The sequence below is a fragment of the Oratosquilla oratoria genome, chromosome 1, assembly GCF_046742065.1.
Source record: "Oratosquilla oratoria isolate Oo_2021 chromosome 1, ASM4674206v1, whole genome shotgun sequence".
In the NCBI taxonomy this organism is placed as follows: domain Eukaryota; kingdom Metazoa; phylum Arthropoda; class Malacostraca; order Stomatopoda; family Squillidae; genus Oratosquilla; species Oratosquilla oratoria.
Window position 1 is genome coordinate 27165611 of NC_134777.1, and position 13863 is coordinate 27179473.

The 13863-nt window shown below is 37.9% G+C and overlaps 1 protein-coding gene across 1 annotated transcript; it reads left to right on the top strand.

Annotated features, from left to right (window-relative positions):
* Positions 1–13051: 13051 nt before the first annotated feature.
* LOC143027634 (protein GVQW3-like) lies at positions 13052–13477 on the top strand. Its single transcript, XM_076189024.1, has one exon. The coding sequence runs from the start codon at positions 13052–13054 to the stop codon at positions 13475–13477; it is 426 nt and encodes a 141-aa protein (XP_076045139.1).
* The last annotated feature ends 386 nt before the right edge of the window (positions 13478–13863 follow it).

The following is a 13863-nucleotide window of genomic DNA, read 5'->3' on the forward strand; positions in this document are numbered from 1 at the left end:
CACTAAAACCGCCCCAATTTAGGCACCTGCACACTGAAACCAAAATCCACCCCCTAAACACCACACACTCATCTTGCAACATCTCTCAAAGTACCACCAATAGAATGTAAAAGAAAAAAATCCAGCAGCATACAACTCTAATATTTGCAACAATCTGCCACCTCAGATTTATATTACACCAACACAAAAACACGCTCATACCCAGATCACTAAATGAGCTCTCAAAGACAGGCTACCAAACTCAATACTCTGCCAACACCCCCAAAACATAAGACCCACAGAAAAAAAATCCTACATCAGGTGAGAACCACATTAGTATGCTTGTGTTTAGGACACCATCCAGCATTGAAATAATACCAACACATAATACACCTGGCCACACATTCAAATTGCTTCAGATGCAACCACCACACATAAGGCACAGAGCACTTCACACTACAATGTCCCACACTGACAATTCCTAGACTACAAAATATATCTTCCCTGAATGACTTATAGACCTGTCCAGAGGCCATTGCTGGGTACCTGAGAGCCACAAGCCTTTTGCAAAAGATGCATTCAATCAATCCATTGTCCCTAGTCTCTTGCAGAAGACACAGCAATCAGGTAACCAGTGACAGCTTCTGGGCAAGACTATAAGTTACTCAGAGAAGATATATTGTGTTGCTGTCTAGGGATTGTTATGTGGGGCATTATTGTATGAGGTTTTCTGTGTCCTCCGTGTGGTAGTTGTATTTAGAGCAGTTTGTATGTGGCCAGGCCTAGTCTGCATTGGTACTGTTTTAATGTCAGATGGTGTCCTGAGTGTAGGTGTGGGAAGGTTTTCTCTGGGGTTTGTTCATGGAGTATTGAATATGGTGGTCTGTCTTGAAGGGCTTGTTCAGTGACATGAGTGTGCATATTTTTTGGTTGTTACAGATGTTTGATTATTTTTTTTTTTTTTTTTTTTTTTTTTTTTTTCCTCCATTCTGTTGGTGATCCTTCTGAAATGTAGTGAGAAAGATATGTGGTGTTTAAGATTTTGCCATAGAATTGTCCCTGTCATTTTCATGTACTCTGGGGAGGATTTTGGTTTCTGTGTGCATGTGCCCAATTGGGGTGGTTTTTGTGCATCCTGTTATTATTTTTAGTGCTTCAGTCTGTAAACTTTGTAAGTTGTTTGTGTTTTTCTTGCTGATTATTGGGAACTATACTGTGGAGGCATATTCAAGGGTAACTCTTAGGAATTGGTTGTAGATGGTTATTTGTTTCTTGATGTTGTCCAAAATCAGCATTTGCGATGGATTTAGATAGGTTTGTTTCATGCTGATTTCTGCTGTCAGGTCTCATATGTAGGCTAACAGTTATATGAATATAAAATATGGAGCCTAAAATTTTGGTGTTCTTTTCCAATGCACACGTAAGTTGGAAGTGTACATGAATTTGAGGCTAGTTATGACAAAAGTGGAGAGTAGGAGACAGGACCCAACAAGTGTTCTCCTTTCCTGTATGCTACAATTAGGTAAATGTATCACAAGTCCAACATGTGATTCAAAGCCATGGTGAATTGGTCATCCATTCAACATATTTATGGAATATCACTTCTTCACCCATTGATAACCACTCTCCCTTTACTATTATTTTTTGCAAGTATCTTTGCCCAACAGACATTGTTCATGCATCCAATGCTCCTTTTACCCTGTTCCTCCACCTCCTTGGTTCTCAAGGTCACTCCATCTACTTTTGCTTTCCACATTTTATGATATATACATATACCAATAGCTTTTTTTTCCCTTACAAGGGAGGTAGCCAAAAACAAATGCATAAAATCTACTCCCATCCATTCCATCCCCACATACTCCACTCCCACTCACCCCTTTTTTCCCTCTTTCCCTCCTGGATGATGGGGTCATCCCTGTATCTTGCCCACTGCCCTGGGTCAGAAGCAATGTAGCAAGACACAGCACATGATGCACATCCCATATTTTATAGTACCTATTATATTTCTTCAACACTATCACAAACACAATCAGACTTCCTTTCTGCCTCCTTTCTATCCCAAGTCTACTCCACACAATGGCATGGATCCAGTCACTCCATACAACCTTCTCTGCATTCATCCCTAAGTACCCATTTTTCATGACACTTTTGATTCCACCCAAGTATTTCCTTGCCACCTTTATGATTTGCTTCATCATCACTCCGTTAACTGCTGGATTTACCTACTTGTGGGCCTTAGGCCAAGCTAGTTCATCAGTGGGTCCCCAGATTTATAGAAATATGGCTTGTTATCCAATATGTGTATGTGTGTACATTATATATATATATATATATACATATATATATATATATATATATATGCTGGTACATTGTGACAAGTTGATGAAGGTGGAAAAAGAAGTCATGGGTCTAGTTCCGAGTTCCTGAGTTTATTCCTGACCGGTTTTGCTCTATGCTTCTTCAGAGGAAGAAGCATAGAGCGAAACTGGTCAGGAATAAACTCAGGAATTCGGAACTAGACCCGTGACTTCTTTTTCCACCTTCATCATATATATATATATATACATATATCATGGTTACTTTTTACTGAAAAAATGCTTGTTGCACTTTAATACAATAGCTGACTAATGACATTCATATTTTGTGAGTGTTTTATTTTACCATTATTGCATGACAAATTAGTTTCAGTGGGCCCCCAATTACTCATGGGCCCTAGGCCATTAGCCTATCTATGCCTATTGATAAATCCAGGCCTGGTCTTCAGCCTCACCTATATTCAGCCTGCTACTGTCATCATTACATATAATCATAAAGAAACAGTGATATTTTTGTACTACTGCTGTCCCCTTGAATATGTCCTCTACCACTTCTGTGACTGTCTCTTCCAGATCTCCCTGTGCAGGGTGAAGGAAAACATAGTTCTTCAACACTGACTAATATCATTTATATTTTGTGAGTGTTTTATTTTACCATTATTGCTTGACAAATTAGTTTCAGTGGGCCCCCAGTTACTCATGGGCCCTAGGCCATTGGCCTACTATGCCTATTGGTAAATCCAGCCCTGGTCTTCAGCCTGCTACTGTCATCATTCCATATAATCATAAAGAAACAGTGATACTTTTGTACTACTGTGACTGTCTCTTCCAGATCTCCCTGTGGAGGGTGAAGGAAAAATAATTCTTCCACACTGTTCTTATGTCTGCCATAAAAGACAATTAAATGGTATGGAATGAAAGGGCTAAGAATCTTCCACTGTATTTTCCTCCTATGAAAACTTAAGGCACAGGAGGAAGTGGGAGGACTCCAACAAGAACCCAATATATTGGGACCAGTCCAGCAACTTATTGTTAGTCCCTCAGAGCTACACCTCCTGATGTATGTGAGCAGATAGATGGGTTTTCAAAATGGGCAACCATGCTGGTGCTGTAAGACCACCATAAGCAGACACACACATTTGGTCCCAATATGATTCTTGAAAACTGTTTGTATACTGTGTTTGGAGTTTCCTTCTGCTTACCAAAACCTGTGTTAACTACCAATTTTTGTATGTTCATATATGGAGAGATTGCAACTAGTGAGTACTCTCTTCTTCATTCTTCTTCATTCTACTTCATTCTTTATCATTTTTCTTCATTCTCCTTCTTTCTTTAACAGCATTAAAGATCAGAAATATCCAGAAGGAAGATAATGATCAAATATGAAAGTAGGACTGTTGCATTCAAATGGTTTCTTGTCTTGGGGCTTCTCTATAAAACTAGTTCAACCCTTTCATTTCTCTACTAGGTGGCTGCTTCCTTTCTTGATACTTAATTCCCACTTAAACAATTTTTTTTCCACAGGAGTACAGCATTGTCACTGGAATGGTCTTATTTGAATTCATACACTATACACCACAAGGGCCAAAATGTGTGCTGAAGTAAAAATAATTGGACTTAAAAGTAGTATCTGCCCAAGGTCTCTGCCAGTGGGCAACAGAAAAGAAAATCACTGCCTCATTGAATTTAATGTCACCCTTCTGCAAGAGGACAATCCTACCTCACCTCTGCAAGGAGATATGGCCAAGAGTTGACAACTTGACATAGTGGATAGGCTTGAATATCTTAATGACTATAAAAACTATGTCCATAGAGATGAAAATCTCTGCTGGTCACCCGTGTCAAACAGGTACTGTATGAAAGATAAGACAGAGCAACTTACATAAAGATGATGTGGACCATTGGGTACCCTATGGATATACGTGGCTTCACCAAATATACTGAATAAGGTGGCACCAAACAAACATCTCACCAGAAGCTGGTAGGCAGGGAGGTGAGGTTACTGTCACATTCCTTAGTAGCAAGCATGACTCAGCAAAAATAAAACTGGTCACTCCTGTTGGATCATGGTCTCATGAAGATTCAACTGCATTGCCCTGTGTACTTACAGGTACTCTACCACCAAATTTGAGTAAGCACTGTCCAAGCATATCTAAGTCTTGGATATCAAACAGTTTGAACAAAATTACGATCTACAGCTGCAATGTCAGAACCCTCTCAGAAGACCATAGGGTGGAGAGTTTAATGGAAGAACTGGAGAACATCAAGTGGGACTGAGTGAAGTCTGAAGGGAGAAAGAAAAGCTGATGTAGCTACAATATAGTCACCACCTGTTCCACTATAAAAGTAAGGAGAAGGAAAGTAGAATTCTTGATCAATCAAAAAGTTGCTGGTAATATACTGAAGTTTAGTAGTACAGCATATCAGATAGGGTAGTTTGGATTGTGATAAGGCTGTGTAAAAGGTAAGCTCTAAAAATAATTCAGGTTTATGCACCAACTTCATACAGTTCAGATAATGAAATCAAGTCCTATGATGATTTATGTCGGGTAATGGATCAAGAAAAAAGTAAATACACATTGGTCAGAGGTGACTTTAATGCTGAAATGGAGAAGAAAATAGGAGATTAATATTGTTCATGGGGAAGTTTAGAGTAGGTTGAGACATGACAGAGGTAAGATGCTGGTCAATTTTGCAGAGAACCACAGCATAAAAATAAAGAACATTTTCTTCCAAAAAGTGTATGGGTCATAAATGGACATGAAGAAGTCCTAATAGAACAACAAAGAATGAAATAAATTTCATATTAGGAGATGAGAGCAAGAATTTTAGCCTCAGGTGTCTAAAAGAAATTTTGTCATGAGGGAGAATTTCTGTAGGAGGGCTCAAAATTGAAAATATTATCTATATATGGTTAATGGTATAGGAATAAACAAGATACACACTTCAAATTTTCTGCATAGGCACATATTTACCTTGTCTACACGAGTTACATTTTCACTCTCATCATACATTTACTGTAACTTAGAATTTTAAAGAAATTATATGTGACAACCAGTAAATTTTCAAACACACCCTAGATTTCTAGAGTGGGGCAACAACAACAACCCCCTCCCCAACTCCAGACGCCCATGGTGTTAGCAATATTACAGTTGTAAATAAAATAAATATAGGTAGTGACCCATAAGTAGTGCACAGCAAAATTCAACTTTAGTGCCAAGAGAAATAAACTAGATTTGAAGAAGAAAATAAGCCTTGAGAAGGGGTTGCCAGAAGGAATTTTAATTAGAAATTGAAAATAAATGTTAAGTTCTAAGAAATAGGAAGGACACCATCAAAGGTATAAATTTAAATTTAGTGAATATCATTAGAGAATCAGCAAATAAAGTAGGAAGTATAAAAAGCTTTATAGAAAGTAAATGCTCCTAAGCTACAAATGACCTAATAAAAAGAAAAATTATTATGCTGATTAAAAGCAGGGGGTTGGAATAGAGAGAGTAGAACTAAGCAACCCTACCAACAAAAGGCAGATATCAGAGAAAAAAAAGCATGGGTGAAATAGAGGAAACCATTCAGAAAGGTAAATGTATCAAAAGGGCAAGTACAGACTGGGAGTCAGCAAATGATATCTTCGAGAGAAAGAAATGGAGAGATCATTGGATGCAAAGACAGTGGTACATACATATACCAAGGCTTTTTCCCCCTTACAAGGGAGGTAGCCAATAAAAGGAAAAGGCATAAAATAATTCCCACCCATTCCATCCCTGAATACACTCCACACCCCTCCACCCTCCCTCTTATCTTAGCACCTCCTGGATGACTTGGTAGGACAATCACAATACCAAACATGCTATGCAAGCAGGCTGCAAATGAACACATTTTGAGGGTTCTAGAAGAGATTTATGCAAAAAATACTGCTGTAATTCAACTATATAAAGATACAGAAGAAATTAAGATCGAGAAAGGAGTACGGCAAGGTGATACAATTTTACTGAAACTATTTACAGTTTAACTGGAAGAATTTTTCAGAAGGTTGAGTTGAGAAGAGAAACGCGTGAAGATAAATGGTGAATATTTCAATCATCTAAGATTTGCAGATTACTTGCACGATAAGCTGAGTGATATGAACAAGGAAAGTCTCAAAATAAGTTTGGAAATGAATAAGAGTAAAAACAAAGTAATGTTCAACACGAGAGTTCAAAATAAAGGGTGAAATCAATGGTGAGAGTCCTGAAGAAGTTGAGGTGTATAAATATTTAGGTCAGACTAAAGATCACGATAATCAAAATGTGTACAATTGGCTGGTAAATATAAGATCATGAGAGGCTCTCCATCTCTATGTTTGAAAAGCAAAGTTTACATTCAAAGTATATAGCCAGCCATAATCTATGGGCATGAAACTATAAAACTAATAGAAGAGATGGAAACAAAGCTAAGAAGTCCACAGGGGAGAGAACTGAGATCAATGACGGGAATAACGCTAAAAGACAAAAGGGAAAGTTGAACGAGAGAGCAGACAGAAGTGAAATATGTTGTGGAAGATGTTAAAAAGAGGAAGTGGAACTGGGCAAGTTAGTCCAGACAGGAGAGACGAGACAGAAATGTTTGCAGGAGTGACGTGGCAGATGTTGACACAGTCCTACGAGTCATGGAATAATGTGAGGGAGACATGTTCAGCAGTGGACTCGAAATGGCTGAATGGTTGATTAAATGATTTTCTCCATTTATCTACTCCTCTGTTATTCCCTTTTTTTTTCCCAAATAAGGATGTCAATGCCCCAGCACCTGCTGTCCCACATCTAATAGCCGGACACATGGAAACCAACCCAGGCCCATACAAATGTACAAAACCAATAAATTTTTCACCGAATGCAACACTTGCCACTCATAGACACATCCCACATGCAATACATTCACCAACACAGACCAATACACAAAAAATTGGAATTGCAACCATCATGCAACTCGTACACTCAAAAATACGCCAACACAGAAACATACTTCAAGGAAACATAAACAGAATCACAATCCAACCCACGTAGCTGCTTCAATTTTTATATAAACACGACATGCACATACCTCTAATTCGGGGAAGAAAACTAACACTACAGTCTACACTACCCACATTCACAGATTACACCGCGGTAAGATAGGACGACACAAAATAAAGGTGGGCTCAGAAACACTGATCTTTGATTTTTGCCTTTCTTAGGTTCCTCACCTGAAATATGTAAACATCTTCTTTCATTCAAAGCCATGACCCGCTCAAATTACTATCCCACACAAGTTGGGGAGCTGACAGATAATACCTTTGGAATCTGTCAGAACCTTATACCAAGCAAAAATGATTAAGGATGTCAAAGAAATACTTCCCACAGCTCATCAAGTGTTCGAGTTCGATCTATCGATTTACGCTTCATAAGACATTTTCCCGCATACCCTTGTGTATCTACATTTACCCATCTTATTTATACACACAGTTGGAGTGCACTGCGAACCGGCGCTCCAGCTATGGTGGGCTAGAAGTTGTGTGCGAGATCACAACATTACCCATAGATCGGGCCGAATATGAGGCTCTTATCTGGGAGGGTAGTAACTATCGATCACGAGTCCAGCATGTGATCCAAGACCATCATGAATCACACGCGCGCGAGATATGGATATGGAGGGATTATATATATATAAAGAAATCACAAAACACACGTGATAAACTATTTTTGCAGAAACCTCCGAGAAATTGAAAAAACAGATACCGAACGTTTTCGTCTATTTAGACATTTTCAAAGGTACAAAAAAGCAATACAGAAAGAAACAATAAATACATAAGAAGACATGTTACATCAAGATTCAATAATATTTCTTTCTATAATATTATTACAAGAAGTAATTATTTTAGAATTTCCCCAGTCAATATTATGACCATAATCCCTTTGGTGGACAAATAATCCACTGGACACTTGCCCCGTTCTAATACTATATTTATGTTGGCCTATTCTTTTTTGTAAGCCTTTGCCTGTTTGGCCTATATAAATAAAATCACAGTTTTTACAAGAAGTAAAGAAGGATGTATTTATAATATACCATGTAAAAACTGTGATTTTATTTATATAGGCCAAACAGGCAAAGGCTTACAAAAAAGAATAGGCCAACATAAATATAGTATTAGAACGGGGCAAGTGTCCAGTGGATTATTTGTCCACCAAAGGGATTATGGTCATAATATTGACTGGGGAAATTCTAAAATAATTACTTCTTGTAATAATATTATAGAAAGAAATATTATTGAATCTTGTTTTATTAAAAAGAAATTTTGGAAATAACATGAACTTTTAGTTTGGGTTTATTTAAATTGGACAATTTTATTATTGACAAAATTGTGTGTGATAAAATGTAACATGGGACCTCTCCGAGTATCCTTGTCTTCTTATGTATTTATTGTTTCTTTCTGTATTGCTTTTTATATATATATGTATATATATATATATATATATATGTATATATATATATATATATGTATATATATATATATATATATATATAAACCCATGTCCGAACCACCATTATCCGGCCCGTCTGTTCCGATTTTGCTACCTGCATATTCATGGCCCTTCCATCTGCAAACGGAGACAGGAAAATGTGCTGGAGTGGCAGAATGGAAACTGGGGATTGGGGGGTAATTTTACCTCGCGTATCCGAATATTACCCAAATCCGAACACTAGCCCAGCTTGTTCGGATATTCAGGTGTGAGAGGGATTAATATATATATATATGTATATATATATATATGTGTGTGTGTGTAACCTGGTAACTGGTACATTCAACCTTTCACACGTCCTAGATTCTGGAAAGTACATTCCATTGGATGACGACACACATAATCCTCAGCGGTATAGGCTGTTGCAATCTGACTAGTTAAGTGTACTGTGAAATGATGACAAAGAAAGCCTTCAAAGACGGTTGTTGAACAGCTGCTTTTACTTCATTCTTTTAACCAGTGGCATCCGGTTTCTGGACTTAGTTCAAGATTCTGTGTATTCATATATCTATAAATCTGTCTACGTGCCTATTTGTCTATCCTACCAGCTGCAACTATTCCCCAATTGCTCACATCAGGGAAAATGACGGCTGTCAGTTGTTCCATACTTCCTTTTGAATGGCACTGGCATGGAAACAAATCCACTCTAATGCAACGCAGATAATAATCCAAAGTACTTCTCAGAAAGACCAGTGGGAGGGTTCTAGGAATATTATTCGTTGCTCTAAGGCTGTGTTTTCAGACAGTGAAATTTAAAGCAGCATTTATGAACTATACTAGATCCCGTCCCCGGTGTAGGCAAGAACCGCCAATAGCGTTCTCATGATTTGATATGAAACTGATTTAGTCTGTTCTGTTTAAGTTGTCTTCAATTTTCCTTGGACAGTTAGATAAAATAAAATTGAAATTAAAAACAAATTAATAATTCATGCACGATGTAAATGGAAATATTTGATAAATGAGTGAGGCAGTCAGCGTAACATACGAGTATACCAGCGAAAGAATAAATGACGTAATGAGTTTGGCTTTGAATTGCTTTACCGCAAATAATAGAAAAGTGGAAAATACAAGTGAATCCCAGCAATTATTTCTGCAATTCACATATAACTCTGTGCAATGAACTGCTGTGCTTCAGATGAATATCTTTCTGGGTGTTGTTTTACAATCAATTTCATGAGCCCGTAGGTTGAACCACATAAAGACCAATATGAATTAAAAGGGCAATTGTCGACAAAATGGTCAGAGTAGACAGCGTATGAGAATGAAACCTTTATTGAAAGTACAATTTAATTTCGTTTGTTGAAGCCTTTTCAGGTACTTGAAAAAGATTCAACAAGCGAAACGTACTTTCAATAAAGGTTTCATCTTCTCAAGGCGTCTACTCAAACCAAAAAGAAGACATTACTTTGTTTTCTCCCCACCTGTTCTACCTCTGATTTCACTATATTTCAGGCAATTCAAGCCTGTGTTTCGTCTGTAGCAATTTAAAAGTAACAGAGTGAAAGTAGTGATGGAGTATGGGTTTAGAACTAAGTTTTACCGAAAGTTCAACCACCTTTTGAAGAGAAACAAAAAAATAAATGCATTTGGCTGCTCTTTGAAATGTCAAAAATATATGTTGCAGTTCACTCTTATGTTTATTGGTTACGTCGGAGAGTCTTAGTAAATTTATTTTATTAACATAAATGAGATTTGTGTGAAGAGATAGTGGATGGGATCAATATACAATTTTTATGGTGAGTTTATGGAACGCATTGCCTGAACACAAAGATGAAAGTAAAAAATAAACAGGTTGGCGTAGGTCTTATGTTTGCAGAATTTATTTTGGTTAACGCCAGATAATCTTACCATATTAGGTTACGTCATCGTAACAAGAAGGGTTGAAGACCAATTGACTCATATATTCATGACGTATATATGATGGGTTACACCATGAGACGTTTGGCTGTGACCGAAGCCTTTAACTTTTTTTTTTTTATAAATGTTCACATTGTCGGTAGAACCTGGACTCGTGTTGGACAAAGTTATATCGAAGCAACCGCCCTATGGATTATTACAAATTTACTCAGACGAATGTAGTACATTATTCCGGCTGACGCCATGATGTGGCTTCTCCTCTTTGGCAGAGAATAGGGCCTGAAACCTTGGTGCCTATGTTCGAGTCTGGCCCATGCCAGTAGATTTTACAGATTAGCCAAGGGAAGCCAATACAGATGCATTTATTTATTTATTTGCCTATCTATTTATTTATTCTAATTCTGGCCACCTGGTCGCCAAACAATTTAATTTCGGCTGCCGTCAGACGATTTTACTCTGATTGCTGCGGACAATTTTAGTGACACCGCCGCTGGCTGAATATATCTTTAATTTGGTTGCGGTCAAGGTTATTTCACTGATCGTCCCGTCACCACCTCGGCTAGGAAGTGGCTGCATGCACATACAGGGATGCGCCAACACGGTGATAACGAGTAGTGTTGATGTAGGTGAACATGCAGCACCACGTATAATGCCAAAGGTAATTTAGATTTAAGAGACTGTGCTTTGGCTTAAAAGAATGGGTCCAGCGTTGCCCTTCATTTTATACTACCGTATTTCATTTTTCAAACCTCATTTTAGATTTTTCAATTATTTATTATCTTAGTTTAGTTTACCTGCAACAACTTGATCACACAACTCATTCTTCGACTACCGTTGCTGGTTTGTTATGTTCTTCCTCTCCTTTCCGTTGTCCTAGCCTCTTTTAAAAATGTAAATAACAGGATCTGTGGCGATCAAAAGTGTTGAACAACCTCGTTAATCTTAGTGTTAATTAACCCATTTTCTGCGATGAGGTGGGTATTCTCTTGCCTGAGTAAAATAGTTTACCAACATCCAGAACCAATGTACGAGGGGTGATTGAAAAATTCATGGCCTATGGTAGAAGGACACGAGATACAGGATTGTAGTTTTTTTCACACAAAATCTAATCTTTCATAAGCCGGTATAAAAAATTTCAAGCCTTTGACGTAATATATATATATATATGTATATATATATATATATATATATATATATATATATATATATATATATATTAACAACTACAATGCACTTAAATTCTTAGCCATCAACATCGGGAGACCGAATGGAGGCCGACATGCAGAAATTGAAATGCGGTACTGCCGAGGACTCGAACTCAGCAATCACATGACAAGTGCCGTAGTAACTTAACAACTACACTATCAAAAGAGATGTTGGTTTAGAATTAAAATGCATTGTGGTTGTTAAAATGTATCTCTAATCACTGGGACCCATTCAGTATTGTATATATATATATATATATATATATATATATATATATATATATATATATATATATATATATATATATATACACGAAGATAGGAAGGTGGTAAAGAAACACACGAGTCAGAGCTGAGTTTATTCCTCTAACGTTTCGGATTTACACCCTCAGAGAGACTATAGTCAGCGCAACGAGAAGTGATCGCTAAGGCGGGGTTAGGAGATTTCCCAGTGATGCCACATCTCCACAGATAACACGGCCCGCACGGCTCACACTGAATGCAGTGTGAGGGGGGCGGGGCTAGAGAATAAATGTAGGGCAACGTCGCTCTTCCTTGCTCATATGCCATGTCTGACTCGAGGAAACGAAACCTTTGTATAGAAAACATTGCTTTGATTTTTACCTCAGTGGTGGTGTGTGACAAAAAAAATTGGAATATGATTATAAGTGGCAACATTATAAAAATATATAATAAAATTATAGAATAAAATAAAATAATAAAATAATTATATGTGGCAACACAGGGGGACTCCCAGTGCTCCGCCCTAACGGCCATTTCTCAATGCAACGAGTATAGACAATACATGGGATTACAAGATTATATATCATCTGGAGGGCGTCTCCTAGTTGTTGATCTGGCGGACGATTTGTCCGCTCTAAGCCCCGCCTCCTCATTTTCCCGTGGCCAATCGTTTATTGTTAATTCCGCCCCTATTTTAGACCAGTTGTGTGTTTCTTTACCACCCTCCTATCTCCCTCTGTCCAGATGGATAATACATATATATATATATAATATAATATAATTTTTCACATGTTTATTTGGGACAGTAAGATATTGTAGAGAAAATGGACAAAATTGGTCATCGGGCAGTCATTCAATACATCCACATCAAGTGCTTAACTCCAGAGGAAATTCACGAGGAAATGGTGGCTACTCAATGAGACAATGTTCCTTCATACAGCATAAAGAATGGTCAGCTGATTTCAAATGGGGCACGGGCAGCCTGGAAGATGACCCTTGTCAAGGTAGGCCTGCCACTGTCACCACTCAAGGAATTATTGACAAAATCCATGACATATTACTCACAGATCGACGTTTGTCTAAACGTTTTATTGCGACAGAGTTGGGCATCTCCCAGGAACGTATTCATGCAATTATCCACAACCATCTTGAAATGACGAAGATCCCAGCTCGATGGGTTCCAAAACGTCTTGGACTTGATCAGAATTGGCTCCTATGCAACATGTCAAAGAACAATCTTGCCATTTTTTTTTATACTGATCCACAAAGATTTGTCTGGCGACTTGTGACCATGGATGAGACTTGGGTTCACCACTTCCAGCCTGAGTTGAAAGAACAATAAAAAAATTAAGCATCATGGATCTCTAGCTCCAAAGAAGGTCAAGTCTGTGATCTCTGCAGGGAAGGTGATGGCTTCCATTTTTTGGAATTCTGAAGGGGTACTACTGGTGGATTATCTGACAAAGGATGAATCCATTACTGGACCATACTATGCCAACTTAATAAGGCAGCTGAGAGAGAAAATTAAAAAAAAAACGGCGTGGAAATCTGTCATTAGTGGTGCTTTTCCATCAGGACAATGCGCCAGCACACATCCGCCATGACTCTTGCTGCCATACATGATTGCGGCTTCCAGATAGTTGAACATCCGCCCAATTCACCTGATTTGGCTCCCTCAGACTACTATCTATTTCCCAAGATGGAAAAAAAAGAGCTCAGTGGTCAACA

Coding starts and splice junctions, on each gene's coding strand:
- LOC143027634 (XM_076189024.1), top strand. CDS start 13,052: ATGAGACAATGTTCCTTCATACAGCATAAAGAATGGTCAGCTGATTTC.